General features: G+C 41.2%; 1 protein-coding gene across 5 annotated transcripts in view; it reads right to left on the bottom strand.

Annotated features, from left to right (window-relative positions):
• Positions 1 to 1,468: 1,468 nt before the first annotated feature.
• pgghg (protein-glucosylgalactosylhydroxylysine glucosidase) overlaps positions 1,469 to 19,956 on the bottom strand; it is a 34,201-nt gene continuing 15,713 nt past the window's right edge. For all 5 annotated transcript variants that reach the window (XM_084168712.1, XM_084168713.1, XM_084168715.1 and 2 more), the window contains 6 exons: positions 17,115 to 17,251; positions 16,679 to 16,812; positions 8,241 to 8,336; positions 6,643 to 6,740; positions 3,985 to 4,208; positions 1,469 to 3,505 (listed from right to left, as the gene is read on the bottom strand). In XM_084168712.1, the coding sequence (XP_084024838.1) occupies positions 3,429 to 3,505; positions 3,985 to 4,208; positions 6,643 to 6,740; positions 8,241 to 8,336; positions 16,679 to 16,812; positions 17,115 to 17,251 (766 nt within the window). In that variant the 3' untranslated portion in view covers positions 1,469 to 3,428. The remainder of the gene's footprint in view (positions 3,506 to 3,984; positions 4,209 to 6,642; positions 6,741 to 8,240; positions 8,337 to 16,678; positions 16,813 to 17,114; positions 17,252 to 19,956) is intronic.

Raw genomic sequence — 19,956 nt, 5'->3', positions numbered from 1 at the left:
TAGATAGTACTGCACTGTCGGAGCTAGAAGCACAAGCATTTCGCTACACCCGCAATAACATCTGCTAAACACGTGTATGTGACAAAAATCAAATTTGCTTGGCCCTCGATGATGTCATGTAGGTTGATTTGTTTGATGTCATGTAGGTTGATACATAGCTATGTTTTCATGTATAAAGCCCTTTTACAAAAAGTCCCACTGTACATAACATCATTACTAAACTTCAGACATACGAGTTACCGCACCCTGTCTCAAGGATGGCTAACTCCGGAAATTCCTTTGGTCTTAGTTAGGTAAATCAGTTTTTAGTTTTTTTTTTTCTTATCTGTGGAACAATCTTCAAAATGTTCTTAAATTCGATGTTCTGGTGCCTCTAGGCCAATTCAGAAAGCTGATTGAGGATTACGTTTTTTTCTTTCTTTCTGCTTGCATTTTGTATTTTTATCTTGATGTGTGTATTTTCTGTATTTTCTGTAATTCAGGGCACGTCTGTAAAAGACACCTTGGTCTCAGTATGAATCCCTGATAAAATAAAGGTTAAATAAATAGACGTTGTCCAACGAACCATGGAGGAGTTAGTGCCTACAAAAAGACGCCATTACTATTTATCTCTATTGGCGTCTTTTTGTAGGCACTAACCCCGCCTTAAAGCACATAAAGACTTTATAATTCATAAAGGTCATGTTAACGGACTTATATTATCTCATAGAACTAAACGTATAAGATCTCATAAGCCTGTGTTAACCTCAGACCTTATTTTCGGCGTTTATCCCAAAACCCAATATTTTTCTGTGGAATTGTAATTGTTGGACATAAAATACTGTAAATAAAACCACCAGTAAATCAGCTCCAAGTGATTTTAATTTAAGAAATCTGTTCCCAAGTATTCCCACGCATAATAGAGAGACACGATGTGATCGTATACAAATGTAAACAAGGTTTGAAATGATTATGTTTTAGTTAAACATTATATCTGTTTGGATTCTTGCGGTCAATTTGTAGTCTAAAAAATTATTTGTAATTATGTTCCGGCCCCCGACCATCTGCTCAAGACAAAATCGGCCTGCGGCTGAATCTAGTTGATGATCCCTGCTCTTTAGTAAACTGTAGGCTATATATAACAATCTTTGTCTCTTTGATGTTATTCATATAGCAGCAAATCTAATATTATTCATATAGTGTCATGAAGTCTAAGCATGTTTAGGGAGTAAGACTCGGGAAAATGTTTTCTTTATGTTTATCACAGTTGAAGAAAACAAACTCTCCTTTTACAAGCCCATGCAACAAAAATTGAGGAAATGCAGCTTTGGTTTTTGTTTGAGGTCCGCTAAGATAAAGACCCAAAGCCTAGGTGGGTTGAAATATTTGGTATGGATGGTCAAACAAATTACAATCACAAGTTCTTCTTTCATTTTCCAATGAGTGCTGCAAGACGTTTTGATGAAAAAGAGCACTCACGAAAAGTAAATATTGTCATAACAAATGTATATTTTATTGCAGCTTAAGTATACTAGTATAAAAAGGCATTTGATCCATCTCTACACACATACAGTACATTTACATTTACGTCATTTACCAGACGCTCTTATCCAGAGCGACTTACAGTTAGTGAATGCATACATGTTATTTTAATTTTTTATTTTTTCATACTGGCCCCCCGTGGGAAACAAACCCACATCCCTGCCGGCCAAACCCTCCCCTACCTTGGACGACGCTGGACCAATTGTGCGCCGCCCCATGGGTCTCCCGGTCGCGGCCGGCTGCGACAGAGCCTGGACTCGAACCAGGATCTCTAGTGGCACAGCTAGCACTGCGATGCAGTGCCTTAGACCACTGCGCCACTCGGGAGATGTGAATGACAAATCAAGTAAGTCACACTAAATACATGGTTTAAGCACAATAGATGAAATCCTTGTTATACATAGAAAATCATTTCCAGTGCATGAATAAACCAGGAATAAACACCCTATTCCATATATTGTGTATTACATTTGACCAGAGCCCGATGGGCTATGGGCCCTGCGATAGACTAGCGTCCTTTCCAGGGGGCGGAGCTGTACGTCAAGCTGCCTCAAGCTACAGAAACAGGAGACAGGCTCCTGCCTTATGGGCCATTCCGGCTCAGACGACGCTACTTCCTTTATAAAGGGAATAGGGTACCATTTGGGACTGACTTCATGACATATAGATTCAGTGCCTTCAGGAAAGTATTCACAACCCTTAACCTTTTCCACATGTTGTGTTACAGCCTGAATTTTAAATGGAATAAATTGAGATTTTGTGTCACTGATCTACACACAATACCCCATAATGTCAAAGTGGAATTATGTTACCAGGGAGGTTTTCCAATGGTTCGCAATGAAGGGTATTGGCAGATGGGTAAGAAAGAAAGAAAAGCAGACATTGATTATCCCTTTGAGCATGGTGAAGTTATTAATTACACTTTGGATAGTGTATCAATACACCCAGTCACTACAAAAAATACAGGCGTCCTTCCTAACTCAGTTGCCAGAGAGGAAGGAAACCGCTCAGGGATTTCACCATGAAGCCAATGGTGACTTTAAAACTGTTACAGTTTTAGAAGAAAACATTGATAGAAGAAAAAGGAGGATGGATCAACAACATTGTAGTTATTCCACAATACTAACTTAATTGACAGAGTGAAAAGAAGGAAACCTGTACAGAATAAACAATTTCCCAAAAATGCATCCTGTTTGCAACAAGGCAATAAAGCAATACTGCAAAAAATGTGGCAAAGAAATTATGTTTAGGGCAAATTCAACACATCACTGAGTACCACTCTTCATATTTTCAAGCATAGTGGTGGCTGCATCATGTTATGGGTATGCTTGTCATCGGCAAGGACTAGTGAGTTTTTTTTGGATAAAATGAAACGGAATAGAGCTAATCACAGGCAAAATCCTAGAGGAAAACTTGGTTCAGTCTGCAATTATACACTGGAGTTGCTTACCAAGACCACATTGAATGTTACTGAGTGGCCTAGTTACAGTTTTGACTTAAATCGCCATGTAAATCTATGGCAAGACTTGAAAATGGCCATCTAGCAATGATCAACAACCAACTTGACAGCGCTTGAAGAATTTTTGAAGAATAATGGGACAATATTGTACAATCCAGGCGTGCAAAGCTTTAGCGACTTACCCAGAAAGACTCACTGCTGTAATCGCTGCCAAAGGTGATTGTAACGTGTTGACCCAGGGGGTTGAATACTTATCTAGTCAAGATATATAAGTGTTTTATTTTGTGAGTATTTTGTGTAGATCGTTTACTTAAAAAAAAAAAAAAGACAATTCAATCCATTTTAATCCCACTTTGTAACACAACAAAATGTGGTAAAAGTCAAGGGGTGTGAATACTTTCTGAAGGCACTGTTGATAGAAGGCAATAGGGTTTGACAGGGATGGTCCTCACATGGGCCAGCAGGATAGGGCACCATCCACTTTACAGATGGTTCCGGACTCCCGTGGGAAAGTCACTGGTTTTCCTGAGGAAACAAAGAAACACAATGACCTTTATTTATTATCATATCAAATATGTGTATTAACCAGGTGTCATAACCAGCCATAAAATAATGCAATATATATGTCACAAAAGGTCTAAATATATGTGTCAAGACAGCTGTTATGACCATATTATGACAGGTTATGACAGCTGTTATGACATATTATGACATGGTTATGACCGTTTCATAACATGTTATGACGCTAGGTTTCAAGTAAAGTGTTACTGATTTTTTCCTAACCCTAAAACAACGATAAAATCTGAATCTGTGTGCATGATTCAGATTTTGTGTGCATAACATGATTGATTTCAACACAATAATGATAACTTTATTATAATATCCATACAGTATTTAATTATAACTTTACTTTAATATCCATTCAGTATTTGAAGGCTCACTTTCAGCATTTGTGAGTTGGGATAGAGTAAAATCAAATGGTATAGAATAGAATATAGTTTTACCTGCTATAAGAGGAATCTTGGTCCCGGAGTTCTTGAGGACCACCTGCAGAGCGCAGGGTTCGGTGTTCCCAGCATGCTTTGCTTCCTCTCTCAGTATGATGTAAACTTCCTGTCCCCTCACCAGCCAGTCCATCTTGTTGCCCAGGTAACTGACACCCCGGATACACAGCTGAGTGATGTCATCAGGGATGAGAGGGGCGAAGGCCAGACAATCCTTCTGTACTCTGAGAAGGAAAAAAGGAAAAAGAGTGTAAGTGTCCATCCTGCAGATCTTCGCACTGAGGAGCTCATTGTTGCCTTATGTCCCAATGGTTAAAGACGTGGGGTTAAAGGAGTGGGGTTAAAGACGTGGGGTTAAAGGCGTGGGGTTAAAAGCGTGGGGTTAAAGACGTGGGGTTAAAGACGTGGGGTTAAAGGCGTGGGGTTAAAAGCGTGGGGTTAAAGACGTGGGGTTAAAGGCGTGGGGTTAAAAGCGTGGGGTTAAAGATGTGGGGTTAAAGGCATGGGGTTAAAGACGTGGGGTTAAAGGCATGGGGTTAAAGACGTGGGGTTAAAAGCGTGGGGTTAAAAGCGTGGGGTTAAAGACGTGGGGTTAAAGGCGTGGGGTTAAAGGCGTGGGGTTAAAGGGGTTAAAGGGGTGGGGTTAAAGACGTGGGGTTAAAGACGTGGGGTTAAAGACGTGGGGTTAAAGGCGTGGGGTTAAAGGCGTGGGGTTAAAGACGTGGGGTTAAAGACGTGGGGTTAAAGACGTGGGGTTAAAGACATGGGGTTAAAGGCGTGGGGTTAAAGGCGTGGGGTTAAAGATGTGGGGTTAAAGGAGTGGGGTTAAAGACGTGGGGTTAAAGACGTGGGGTTAAAGGCGTGGGGTTAAAGGCGTGGGGTTAAAGGCGTGGGGTTAAAGGCGTGGGGTTAAAGGGGTGGGGTTAAAGACGTGGGGTTAAAGGCGTGGGGTTAAAGGCGTGGGGTTAAAGACGTGGGGTTAAAGGCGTGGGGTTAAAGACGTGGGGTTAAAGACGTGGGGTTAAAGACGTGGGGTTAAAGACGTGGGGTTAAAGGCGTGGGGTTAAAAGCGTGGGGTTAAAGACGTGGGGTTAAAGACGTGGGGTTAAAGGCGTGGGGTTAAAAGCGTGGGGTTAAAGACGTGGGGTTAAAGGCGTGGGGTTAAAAGCGTGGGGTTAAAGATGTGGGGTTAAAGGCATGGGGTTAAAGACGTGGGGTTAAAGGCATGGGGTTAAAGACGTGGGGTTAAAAGCGTGGGGTTAAAAGCGTGGGGTTAAAGACGTGGGGTTAAAGGCGTGGGGTTAAAGGCGTGGGGTTAAAGGGGTTAAAGGGGTGGGGTTAAAGACGTGGGGTTAAAGACGTGGGGTTAAAGACGTGGGGTTAAAGGCGTGGGGTTAAAGGCGTGGGGTTAAAGACGTGGGGTTAAAGACGTGGGGTTAAAGACGTGGGGTTAAAGACATGGGGTTAAAGGCGTGGGGTTAAAGGCGTGGGGTTAAAGATGTGGGGTTAAAGGAGTGGGGTTAAAGACGTGGGGTTAAAGACGTGGGGTTAAAGGCGTGGGGTTAAAGGCGTGGGGTTAAAGGCGTGGGGTTAAAGGCGTGGGGTTAAAGGGGTGGGGTTAAAGACGTGGGGTTAAAGGCGTGGGGTTAAAGGCGTGGGGTTAAAGACGTGGGGTTAAAGGCGTGGGGTTAAAGACGTGGGGTTAAAGACGTGGGGTTAAAGACGTGGGGTTAAAGACGTGGGGTTAAAGGCGTGGGGTTAAAGGCGTGGGGTTAAAGGCGTGGAAGACGTGGGGTTAAAGGCGTGGGGTTAAAGGCGTGGGGTTAAAGGCGTGGGGTTAAAGACGTGGGGTTAAAGACATGGTGTTAAAGACATTGGGTTAAAGGCATGGGTTAAAGGCTTGGGGTTAAAGGCGTGGGGTTAAAGTCGTGGGGTTAAAGACGTGGGGTTAAAGATGTGGGGTTAAAGATGTGGGGTTAAAGACGTGGGGTTAAAGACGTGGGGTTAAAGACGTGGGGTTAAAGGCGTGGGGTTAAAGACATGCTCTGGTACTTTGGACACTAAGAAAGTATTGTTTAAACCTTTGGGCTGATGTGTCAATGTGTAGATCATTCATTCATAATCTATCAGCAGAATTACTGTCTAACCTCAATTAGCCACGAAATCCCTAGTTTGAAAGCAACTGTTTTCTTGATGCTATGCTGCACGAGTTCCCCTACACTTCCCCCCACGTGGGCCAGCCCCCTAGCAATTGGAGTTCTATCCAATGAGCTTCAGCCCCTCGCATTTGAGTGACAACTAGCAAGAGGCCTGCCCAGCGTTATCCAATGAGGTTGCAGGGCAGGCCCAACGGCTCAGTCGACGAAGAGAGAGAAAGAGAGGGAGAGAGAGAGAGAGAGAAATGACGTGGTGCACATACTGTATTTGCACCTATGTGACATAGTACGCAATTGTCGGGGACCACTTTTGGCTCGTGAGTGCTACTTTCAGAACTACTGTCTAAAAAGTATACAAAAGTACCGGAGAATGTCTTTAAGAAAGTAAGTAGGTACATATAATTTTATAGCAGAATACAAGGGTAATGTACATTTTTTGATGCCACTATATGACAGTTTGGTTTCAAGCCAGGTGATGTGTATGGTGGTGGATACAACTGACCTGAATCCAGTGTAACCAAACAGTACAGCCTGCAGGAATCCTCCCATACCAGTGAGAAAGTTCACCGCCCCAGAACCATCAGATGATTCACTCCATACCTGAAAGAGAGACATTAATGTGACACATACTGTGTGTGTGTGTATGTGTGTGTGTGTACAGTCGTGGTCAAAAGTTTTGAGAATGACACAAATACTAATTTTCACAAAGTCTGCTGCCTCCGTTTTGATGATGGCAATTTGCATATACTCCAGAATGTTATGAAGAGTGATCAGATGAATTGCAATTCATTGCAAAGTCCCTCTTTGCCATGAAAATGAACTTAATCCCCCCACAAAATTTCCACTGCATTTCATCCCTGCCACTAAAAGGACCAGCTGACATCATGTCAGTGATTCTCTCGTTAACACAGGTGAGAGTGTTGACGAGGACAAGGCTGGAGATCACTCTGTCATGCTGATTGAGTTAGAATAACAGACTGGAAGCTTTAAAAGGAGGGTGGTGCTTGAAATCATTGTTCTTCCTCTGTTAACCATGGTTACCTGCAAGGAAACACGTGCCGTTATCATTGCTTTGCACAAAAAGGGCTTCACAGGCAAGGATATTGCTGCTAGTAAGATTGCACCTAAATCAACCATTTATCGGATCATCAAGAACTTCAAGGAGAGAGGTTGAATTGTTGTGAAGAAGGCGTCAGGGCGCCCAAGAAAGTCCAGCAAGCGCCAGGACCGTCTCCTAAACTTGATTCAGCTGCGGGATCGGGGCACCACCAGTGCAGAGCTTGCTCAGGAATGGCAGCGGCATGTGTGAGTGCATCTGCTCGCACAGTGAGGTGAAGACTTTTGGAGGATGGCCTGGTGTCAAGAAGGGCAGCAAAGAAGCCACTTCTCTCCAGGAAAAACATCAGGGACAGACTGATATTCTGCAAAAGGTACAGTGATTGGACTGCTGAGGACTTCCGATTGTTTGGGGCATCCGGAAAACACCTTGTCCGGAGAAGACAAGGTGAGCGCTACCATCAGTCCTGTGTCATGCCAACAGTAAAGCATCCTGAGACCATTCATGTGTGGGGTTGCTTCTCAGCCAAGGGAGTGGGCTCCCTCACAATTTTGCCTAAGAACACAGCCATGAATAAAGAATGGTACCAACACATCCTCTGAGAGCAACTTCTCCCAATCATCCAAGAACAGTTTGACGACCAATACCTTTTCCAGCATGATGGAGCACCTTGCCATAAGGCAAAAGTGTTAACTAAGTGGCTCGGGGAACAAAACATCGACATTTTGGGTCCATGGCCAGGAAACTCCCCAGACCTTAATCCCATTGAGAATTTGTGGTCAAGAAGAAGGGTCAACACTGCAAATATTGACTCTTTGCATAAACTTAATGTAATTGTCAATAAAAGCCTTTGACACTTATGGAATGCTTGTAATTATACTTCAGTATACCATAGTAACATCTGACAAATATCTCATAACACTGAAGCAGCGAACTTTGTGAAGACCAATACTTGTGTCATTCTCAAAACCACGACTGTGTGTGTGTCTGTGCGTGCGTGTGTGCGAGAGAGAGAGAGAGAGAGAGCGTTTTCCCATTCTGACCTGGAATGGTCCCTGGATGTTTTTGAAACACTTCTGGAGTAGATTCCTCGCCTTCTCTACCTCCCCCAGCTCCAGCCAGCCCACTGCAAACATGCCCTGGCAGAATACAGAGACAAACACACTTCAAAATGGGCTTCTACATCCCCAACTAGGTCAAACTCGTATTTTATTTTATTTTATATTTTTGTTACTCCCTTTTTCACCCCAATTTCGTGATTACGATCTTGTCTTATCGCTGTAACTTCCCAACGGGCTCGGGAGAGGCGAAGGTCGAGTCATGCGTCCATACGAAACGTGACCCACCAAGCAGCGCTTCTTAACACCCGCTCGCTTAACCTGGAAGCCAGCTGCACCAATGTGTCGGAGGAAACACCGTTCAACTAACGATCAAAGTCAGCCTGCAGGCGCCCGGCCCGCCACAAGGAGTCGCTAGAGTGCGATGAGGCAAGTAAAGCCCCCCAGCCAAACCTTCCCCTAACCTGGACGATGCTGGGCCAATTGTGCGCCGCCCTATAGGATTCCCGGTCACGGCCGGTTGTGACACAGCCTGGGATAAAACCACAGGCTGTAGTGACGCCACAATACTGTGATGCAGTGCCTTAGACCGCCACTCGGGAGGCCGGTAAAGCTCTTCTACATCCCCAACTAGGTCAAACTCTTCTACATCCAACTGAGTAACACTCTTCTACATCCAACTGAGTAACACTCTTCTACATCCAACTGAGTAACACTCTTCTACATCCAACTGAGTAACACTCTTCTACATCCAACAGAGTAACACTCTTCTACATCCAACTGAGTAACACTCTTCTACATCCAACTGAGTAACACTCTTCTACATCCAACTGAGTAACACTCTTCTATATCCAACTGAGTAACACTCTTCTACATCCAACTGAGTAACACTCTTCTATATCCAACTGAGTAACACTCTTCTATATCCAACTGAGTAACACTCTTCTACATCCAACTGAGTAACACTCTTCTATATCCAACTGAGTAACACTCTTCTACATCCCCAACTGAGTAACACTCTTCTACATCCCCAACTGAGTAACAGTCTTCTACATCCCCAACTGAGTAACACTATTCTACATCCAACTGAGTAACACTCTTCTACATCCAACTGAGTAACACTCTTCTACATCCAACTGAGTAACACTCTTCTACATCCAACTGAGTAACACTCTTCTACATCCAACTGAGTAACACTCTTCTACATCCCCAACTGAGTAACACTCTTCTACATCCCCAACTGAGTAACACTCTTCAACATCCAACTGAGTAACACTATTCTACATCCAACTGAGTAACACTCTTCTACATCCCCAACTGAGTAACACTCTACTACATCCCCAACTGAATAACACTTTTCAACATCCAACTGAGTAACACTCTTCTACATCCCCAACTGAGTAACACTCATCTACATCTACATTTATTTATTTTTTTCGTTAGGGGGGATGGATCAGCTTAATATTGCAGATAGATTGTATCTTCTATCAATGTAATTGTCTGCATCACTTCCAATCCCCCATGTTTATTTTTATTTTTTATATATATATATTCCCCTTTATTACTTTTCAACCCCACCATCCTTTCCCTACTTGGAGAAAATTAGTGAACAACAACGCCCAGGCCTCTACTTCCGGTCTATACTTACTATCTACACCTTATGGACAGAGTTAATTTTACAATAATTCTATATCTATATATATATATATATATATATATATATATATATTTATTTATTTATTTTTTTGCTCCTAAACTTCTACTCTCAACCTCTCCGATCATTTTCATGATGTCCATCCGGTTTGCTTCTAAATGCCATATCTTTCTAACTGTGCTCTTTCCCAAAAGCTCCCAACATACAACCTATATACTTATTATGGACACAGTATGCTTACATTATTAGCTATCTTTGTTATTATTTGTTGTTATTTGTTATTAGTCCCATCCTTCAACTCTATTCAATACCTCCCATCTATCTCTTAACACCATCCATATAGGATTTCTATTTGCCATATATATTTCAACCATACTGTGATGTTTTACAAAAGTTCTGAACCTTTCTATTCTCATTGCTTCTACAGATTGTGAATTAAAAATAAACATTTTTGCTAAAAGTATTATTATATTATTGATTGATTGACTATGACTTTTCAGATCACCCAGTAATGCTATCTGCAAGGTTAGTTCCAGGTAAATATTGCAATCCTTTAGCCATTCCTGGACCTGTGTCCAAAAACAAGCTACAAATGGACAGAACCAAAACAAATGATCTAATGATTCTATCTCTTCACAGCAAAATCTGCAGAGCTGGGAAGATTGTATCCCCCATATAAATAACATTCTATTGGTAGCAAGAATTTTATATAATAATTTAAATTGAAAGATTCTAATTTTTGAATCCGGTGTCGTTTTGCGTGTCAGTTCATAAACACTATGCCATGGGATCGGTACGTCAAAGATCTCTTCCCAACTATTTTGCAATCTATATGGGACTGCTGTCAATCCTTTGGTCCTTAAGTGAAACTGATATACTTTTTTATTTATCACAGTTTTCCTTAACCAATTATGTTCTTTAATGCAAGGCCGACAGACAAGTTCCTTACTTTCTCCCCCTTCAACTTTCCTCTTCCACTTTTGCGGTAAGGCTGCAATTATTTGGTTGTAATTTTGGGTAGAGCAGACATTTCCATATGTTTTTGTTAGCTGCATGTGCGACATAACTCCACCAGTCCTACCGATGATATCATTTACGAAGATTATACCTTTTTTAAACATTCTGTCAAAAAATAAAGGTTTTTTGTCAATTAGTATATTTGAATTTAACCACAATATTTGTTGCATTATTTGTTCTGTCGTTTCTGGAGGATTAAATTGAAATTGCAACCAACTTTCTATGGCTTGTTTTAGAAATAGTGACATTTGGGAGATTATTTCCTTTTCAAATAACTGAAAGTGAGAGGTTGTAATCTGAATAAAGGGAAAAAGGCCTTTCTTGAACAGTGGGTGAGACAATCTTACTAATTTGCTTGAGAACCAGTTCGGATTTAAGTATAACTTTTGGATGACTGAAGATTTTAGTGATAGGTCTAATGCTTTAATATTTAATAATTTATGTCCTCCGAATTCATATTCATTATATAAATATGCTCTTTTAATTTTGTCTGGCTTGCCGTTCCAAATAAAATTGAATATGTTTTTCTCATAAAATTTAAAAAACTGTTTGCTAGGCGTAGGCAAGACCATAAGCAAATAGGTAAACTGGGATAATACTAAAGAGTTAATCAGGGTGATTTTTCCACAAATTGACAGGTATTTTCCTTTCCATGGTAGTAAGATCTTATCTATTTTTGCTAACTTTCTATTAAAATTTATTGAAGTGAGATCATTTATTTCCTTTGGGATATGTATTCCGAGTATATCCACATCACCATCAGACCATTTTATTGGTAAACTACATGGTAATGTAAAAATTGTATTTTTTAGTGATCCAATACGTAATATAGTACATTTGTCATAATTTGGTTTTAATCCAGAGAGGTTAGAAAATGTATCTAGATCCTCTATGAGGCTGTGGAGGGATTCTAGTTGTGGATCTAAAAGAAAACATGAATCATCTGCGTACAATGACACCTTTGTTTTTAAGCCCTGTATTTCTAATCCTCTGATATTATTATTGGATCTGATTTTAATAGCTAACATCTCGATGGCCACAATAAATAGATATGCCGATGGTGGACAACCTTGTTTCACTCCTCTTGACAGTTTGAAACTTTCTGAGAAATAGCCATTATTTACTATTTTACACCTAGGGTTACTATACATGATTTTGACCCATTTTATAAGAGATTCTCCAAAATTGAAATGCTCCAGGCATTTATATATAAATTCCAGTCGAACTTTATCAAATGCCTTTTCGAAGTCTGCTATGAATAGCAGGCCTGGTTTCCCATATTTTCCATAGTGTTCTATTGTTTCCAATACTTGCCTTATATTATCTCCAATGTATCTTCCATGTAAAAAACCTGTCTGATTAGAATGAATAATATCCGACAATACCTTTTTAATTCTATGCGCTATACATTTTGCTAGGATTTTTGCATCACAACACTGAAGTGTAAGGGGCCTCCAATTTTGTAAATGGACTGGATCTTTATATTTTCCACTTGTATCCTGTTTCAGTAATAATGAGATCAGACCTTCTTCTTGAGTGTCAGATAATCTACCATTTACATAGGAGTGGTTAAAACATGCTAATAACGGTCCTCTTAGTATATCAAAAAAGGTTTGGTATACCTCGATTGGTATGCCATCCAACCCTGGAGTTTTCCCGGACTTAAAGTCTTTAATTGCATCCAGAAGTTCCTCCTCTGTAATTTCACCTTCACATGAGTCTTTCTGTATGGCTGTTAATTTGACATTATCAATAGGAAAAAAATCTCTACAATTAGCTTCAGTTAGAGGAGATGGAGGCGACTGAAAAGAAAACATATGCTTAAAATACTTTGTTTCTTCCTTCAAAATATCATTAGGTGAATTATGGGTGACTCCGTCAATTGTAACCAGTTTCATTAAGTTCTTTTTGGTAGCATTCCTATGTTGAAGATTAAAAAAGAATTTTGTGCATTTTTCCCCATATTCCATCCAGTTTGCTTTATTTTTATAATATATTACACTTGATCTTTCTTGAATAAGTTTTTCCATTTCTTTTTGTTTTTCCTCTAATTTATTCTGAGCCTCTATGTTACAGTTTTTATTGCCATCTATCTGTTCTGTTAGACTTTCTATTTCCTTTCTTAGTATAAACTCTTTTGACCTAAATTGCTTTTGTTTTCGAGATGAGTACTGAATTGCATGGCCTCTAAAGGCACATTTAAAGGTGTCCCATACAATAAGGGGATTCGCTGTACCTATGTTATGTTGGAAAAAGTCAGTTATAGAGCATGGTGTTTGCAATGCCAGGGTTGTGGGTTCGATTCCCACGGGGGGCCAGTATGAAAAAATAAAATAATGTATGCACTAACTGTAAGTCGCTCTGGATAAGAGCGTCTGCTAAATGACACAAATGTATGTTAATGTAAATGTATAAATGTATAATGTAATGTATCCAACTGAGTAACACTCTTCTACATCCAACTGAGTAACACTCTTCTACATCCAACTGAGTAACACTATTCTACATCCAACTGAGTAACACTCTTCTACATCCCCAACTGATTAACACTCTTCTACATCCCCAACTAGGTAAAACTCTTCTACATCCAACTGAGTAACACTCTTCAACATCCAACTGAGTAACACTCTTCACTTCAACATCTCCAACTGAGTAACACTCTTCAACATCCAACTGAGTAACACTATTCTACATCCAACTGAGTAACACTCTTCTACATCCCCAACTGAGTAACACTCTTCTACATCCAACTGAGTAACACTCTTCTACATCCAAAACACTCTTCTACATCCAACTGAGTAACACTCTTCTACATCCAACTGAGTAGCACTCTTCTACATCCCCAACTGAGTAACACTCTACTACATCCAACTGAGTTCCACTCTTCTACATCCAACTGAGTAACACTCTTCTACATCCAACTGAGTTATATTCATCTACATCCAACTCAGTAACACTCTTCTACATCCAACTCAGTAACACTCTTCTACATCCAACTCAGTAACACTCTTCTACATCCAACTGAGTTACAATCTTCTACATCCAACTGAGTAACACTCTTCTACATCCAACTGAGTAACACTCTTCTACATCCCCAACTGATTAACACTCTTCTACATCCCCAACTAGGTAAAACTCTTCTACATCCAACTGAGTAACACTCTTCAACATCCAACTGAGTAACACTCTTCACTTCAACATCTCCAACTGAGTAACACTCTTCAACATCCAACTGAGTAACACTATTCTACATCCAACTGAGTAACACTCTTCTACATCCCCAACTGAGTAACACTCTTCTACATCCAACTGAGTAACACTCTTCTACATCCAAAACACTCTTCTACATCCAACTGAGTAACACTCTTCTACATCCCCAACTGAGTAACACTCTACTACATCCAACTGAGTTCCACTCTTCTACATCCAACTGAGTAACACTCTTCTACATCCAACTGAGTTATATTCATCTACATCCAACTCAGTAACACTCTTCTACATCCAACTCAGTAACACTCTTCTACATCCAACTCAGTAACACTCTTCTACATCCAACTGAGTTACAATCTTCTACATCCAACTGAGTAACACTCTTCTACATCCAACTGAGTAACACTCTTCTACATCCAACTCAGTAACACTCTTCTACATCCAACTGAGTAACACTCTTCTACATCCAACTCAGTAACACTCTTCTACATCCAACTGAGTAACACTCTTCTACATCCAACTGAGTAACACTCTTCTACATCCAACTGAGTTATATTCATCTACATCCAACTGAGTAACACTTTTCTACATCCAACTGAGTAACACTCTTCTACATCCAACTGAGTAACACTCTTCTACATCCAACTGAGTTACACTCTTCTACATCCCCAACTGAGTAACACTCTTCTACATCCAACTGAGTTACACTCTTCTACATCCCCAACTGAGTAACACTCTTCTACATCCAACTGAGTAACACTCTTCTATATCCAACTGAGTTACACTCTTCTACATCCAACTGAGTAACACTCTTCTACATCCAACTGAGTAACACTCTTCTACATCCAACTGAGTAACACTCTTCTACATCCAACTGAGTAACACTCTTCTACATCCAACTGAGTAACACTCTTCAACATCCAACTGAGTAACACTCTTCTACATCCAACTGAGTAACACTCTTCTACATCCAACTGAGTAACACTCTTCTACATCCAACTGAGTAACACTCTTCTACATCCAACTGAGTTACATTCATCTACATCAAACTGAGTTACACTCTTCTACATCCAACTGAGTAACACTCTTCTACATCCAACTGAGTAACACTCTTCTACATCCAACTGAGTAACACTCTTCTACATCCAACTGAGTAACACTCTTCTACATCCAACTGAGTAACACTCTTCTACATCCAACTGAGTAACACTCTTCTATATCCAACTGAGTAACACTCTTCTACATCCAACTGAGTTACACTCTTCTACATCCAACTGAGTAACACTCTTCTACATCCAACTGAGTAACACTCTTCTACATCCAACTGAGTAACACTCTTCTACATCCAACTGAGTAACACTCTTCTACATCCAACTGAGTAACACTCTTCTACATCCAACTGAGTTATATTCATCTACATCAAACTGAGTTACACTCTTCTACATCCAACTGAGTAACACTCTTCTACATCCAACTGAGTAACACTCTTCTACATCCAACTGAGTTATATTAATCTACATCCAACTGAGTAACACTCTTCTACATCCAACTGAGTAACACTCTTCTACATCCAACTGAGTAACACTCTTCTACATCCAACTGAGTAACACTCTTCTACATCCAACTGAGTAACACTCTTCTACATCCAACTGAGTAACACTCTTCTACATCCAACTGAGTTATATTAATCTACATCCAACTGAGTAACACTCTTCTACATCCAACTGAGTAACACTCTTCTACATCCAACTGAGTAACACTCTTCTACATCCAACTGAGTTACACTCTTCTACATCCAACTGAGTTACACTCTTCTACATCCAACTGAGTTACACTCTTCTACATCCCCAACTGAGTAACACTCATCTACATCCAACTGAGTAACACTCTTCTACATCCAACTGAGTAACACTCTTCTACATCCAACTGAGTAACACTCTTCTACATCCAACTGAGTAACACTCTTCTACATCCAACTGAGTAACACTCTTCTACATCCAACTGAGTTACACTCTTCTACATCCAACTGAGTTACACTCTTCTACATCCAACTGAGTTACACTCTTCTACATCCCCAACTGAGTAACACTCATCTACATCCAACTGAGTAACACTCTTCTACATCCAACTGAGTAACACTCTTCTACATCCAACTGAGTAACACTCTTCTACATCCAACTGAATTACACTCTTCTACATCCAACTGAGTAACACTCATCTACATCCAACTGAGTAACACTCTTCTACATCCAACTGAGTAACACTCTTCTACATTCAACTGAGTAACACTCTTCTACATCCAACTGAATTACACTCTTCAAGCGGAAGTACCAGTAAGGATTTCAGAACACATTCATAATACACACATACTTTATTCATAAGTAGTAGAAAATAAATGCTTATGTACTGCTTACGAATGTATGGGTTATGTGTGCGTTATGATGTGTTATAAAGTCCTTTTGTAGGTAGGTACCCTTCATCAGTACAGTTGATACATTGATCCTTTCTTGGCAGTGCATGGTAGTATCACTATGTAACGTACCCAAGTCATAGCTGGTCCACCGGGGTCTGTAACAGCCTCGTAGAACTCCAGGTCATTTCTCCTGACCTCAGGGGTCATAGGGAGACCCAGGGGATATCCTAGCATCACTGTGTCAGCCTGCTTCACAAATTGTCCTGGGAGAAGGTCAAATAAAGCGGAGACTCAATGATACTGTATGTTTTGCATGTCCTTATTACTGAAATGACTGGATCAGTTTGATTTGATATTAGACCTTTTTTTGCTTTAACACACATAGAAAAAGAGCTATGCATACCAATGCTCTCCTGTTGGTTAAGGGCTGTAAGTAAGCATTTCACTGTAATGTCTGAACCTGTTGTATTCGGCGCATGTGGCCAATAAAATTTGATTTGATTTGATTTGGTATGCATATGGTAAAGCAAGCAACTAAGTCAACTGGGCAGTGGGCAAGACTCGCCTTTTTTGTAGCCGTCATATTCAGGATGGTATTTCTGCTTCTGGTCGAAGGGGATTTTGATCTTCTCTGCTACCTGCTGCCACTCCCGCGGGGCAGGGTACTTCAGGAGGGCAGCCAACTCCACAGCAAACTCAAGACTGGGGAAGAGATGAGAAAGAAAGTAGTTGATGTTACTAGATTCACAATGTTTTCCATAGACTTAAAAAGGAGCGCTTCCGCTTCTTACCTGAAAGCCTGGATTTGGAACGATGATGGCTTCCAAATGAATAAGGTCTATTGAAAATAACGTGAGATTGTGAAATACCTGAGGGGTATCCTAGCCTGCTGAATTTGCCAGATAACTTTTCTTTCATTTCGGCACAAATGAAAATGTGTCACTGACACGCCCATGGATTGATGTTTTAGCATTGTCTCAGTGAAGAGTTCGGCGTTCACCTAGCCATGTGCGACATGCATGCGCAGTTACAAGCCTGTTAAAGTTGGCAGCAGGCTGACGAGCAATATCCAGCGACGTTGTACGGATGAAGCCTGAGCTGGAATGTGAAGCTAACTGAAGCTGGTTACTGTTAGAAAAGTCTGAGTAGATCTACAGTGCATTCGGAAAGTATTTAGATCCCTGGACTTTTTCCACATATTGTTACATTACAGCTTTATTCTAAAATTGATTAAATTGTTTTTTTTTTCCCTTCATCAATCTACACACAATACCCCATAATGACAAAGCAAAAACAGTTTTTTTTATATTTTTGCAAATGTATAAAAAACGGAAATATTACATTTACATAAGTATTCAGACCCTTTACTCAGTACTTTGTTGAAGCATCTTTGGCACTGATTACAGCCTCGAGTCTTCTTGGGTAAGACGCTACAAGCTTGGCACACCAGTATTTGGGGAGTTTCTCCCATTCTTCTCTGCAGATCCTCTCAAGCTCTGTCAGGTTGGATGGGGAGCGTCGCTGCACAGCTATTTTCAGGTCTCTACAGAGATGTTCGATCAGGTTCAAGTCCGGGCTCCGGCCGGGCCACTCAAGGACATTCAGAGACCTGTCCCGAAGCAACTCCTGCGTTTTCTTGGCTGTGTGCTTAGGGTTGTTGTCCTGTTGGAAGGTGAACCTTCGCCCCAGTCTGAGGTCCTGAGCGCTCTGGAGCAGGTTTTCATCATGGATCTCTCTGTACTTTGCTCCGTTAATCTTTCCCTAGATCCTGACTAGTCTCCCAGTCCCTGCTGCTGAAAAACATCCCCACAGCATGATGCTGCCACCACCATGCTTCACCGTAGGGATGGTGCCAGGTTTCCTCCAGACGTGATACTTGGCATTCAGGCCAAAGAGTTAAATCTTGGTTTCATCAGACTAGAGAATCTTGTTTCTCATGGTCTGAGTCCTTTAGGTGTGTTTTGGCAAACTCCAAGCGGGCTGTCATGTGCCTTTTACTGAGGAGTGGCTTCCGTCTTGCCACTCTACCATGAAGGCCTGATTGGTGGAGTGCTGCAGAGATGGTTGTCCTTCTGGAAGGTTCTCGCATCTCCACAGAGGAACACTGGAGCTCTGTCAGAGTGACCATCGGGTTCTTGGTCACCTCCCTGACCAAGGCCCTTCTCCCTCGATTGCTCAGTTTGGCCGGGCAGCCAGCTCTAGGAAGAGTCTTGGTGGTTCCAAACTTCTTCCATTTAAGAATGATGGAGGCCACTGTGTTCTTGGGGACCTTCAATGCTATAGACATTTGTTGGTACCCTTCCCCAGATCTGTGCCTCAACAAAATCTTGTCTCGGAGCTCTATGGACAATTCCTTCGACCTCATGACTTGGTTTTTGCTCGGACATGCACTGTCAACTGTGGGACCTTATATACAGTGAGGGAAAAAAGTATTTGATCCCCTGCTGATTTTGTACGTTTGCCCACTGACAAAGAAATAATCAGTCTATAATTTTAATGGTAGGTTTATTTGAACAGTTAGAGACAGAATAACAACAACAAAATCCAGAAAAACGCATGTCAAAATTTTTATAAATTGATTTGCATTTTAATGAGGGAAATTAGTATTTGACCCCCTCTCAATCAGAAAGATTTCTGGCTCCCAGGTGTCTTTTATACAGGTAACGAGCTGAGATTAGGAGCACACTCTTAAAGTGAGTGCTCCTAATCTCAGCTTGTTTCCTGTATAAAAGACACCTGTCCACAGAAGCAATTAATCAATCAGATTCCAAACTCTCCACCCTGGCCAAGACAAAAGAGCTCTCCAAGGATGTCAGGGACAAGATTGTAGACCTACACAAGGCTGGAATGGGCTACAAGACCATCGCCAAGCAGCTTGGTGAGAAGGTGACAACAGTTGGTGTGATTATTCGCAAATGGAAGAAACACAAAAGAACTGTCAATCTCCCTCGGCCTGGGGCTCCATGCAAGATCTCACCTCGTGGAGTTGCAATGATCATAGGGCGGCAGGTAGCTTAGTGGTTAAGAGCATAGTGCCAGTAACCGAAAGGTCGCTGGTTCTAATCCCCGAGCCGACTAGGTGAAAAATCTGTCGATGTGCCCTTGAGCAAGGCACTTAACCCTAATTGCTCCTGTAAGTCGCTCTGGATAAGAGCGTCTGCTAAATGACTAAAAAAAAAAAAAAAAAAAAAAAAAAAAAAAATCATGAGAACGGTGAGGAATCAGCCCAGAACTACACGGGAGGATCTTGTCAATGATCTCAAGGCAGCTGGGACCATAGTCACCAAGAAAAAAATTGGTAACACACTACGCCGTGAAGGACTGAAATCCTGCAGCGCCCGCAAGGTCCCCCTGCTCAAGAAAGCACATATACATGCCCGTCTGAAGTTTGCCAATGAACATCTGAA

The sequence above is a fragment of the Coregonus lavaretus genome, assembly GCF_964263955.1.
Source record: "Coregonus lavaretus genome assembly, chromosome: 9".
NCBI lineage: Eukaryota > Metazoa > Chordata > Actinopteri > Salmoniformes > Salmonidae > Coregonus > Coregonus lavaretus.
Note: the sequence above shows the minus strand (reverse complement) of the source record. Positions and strands in the feature narration are given on the sequence as shown.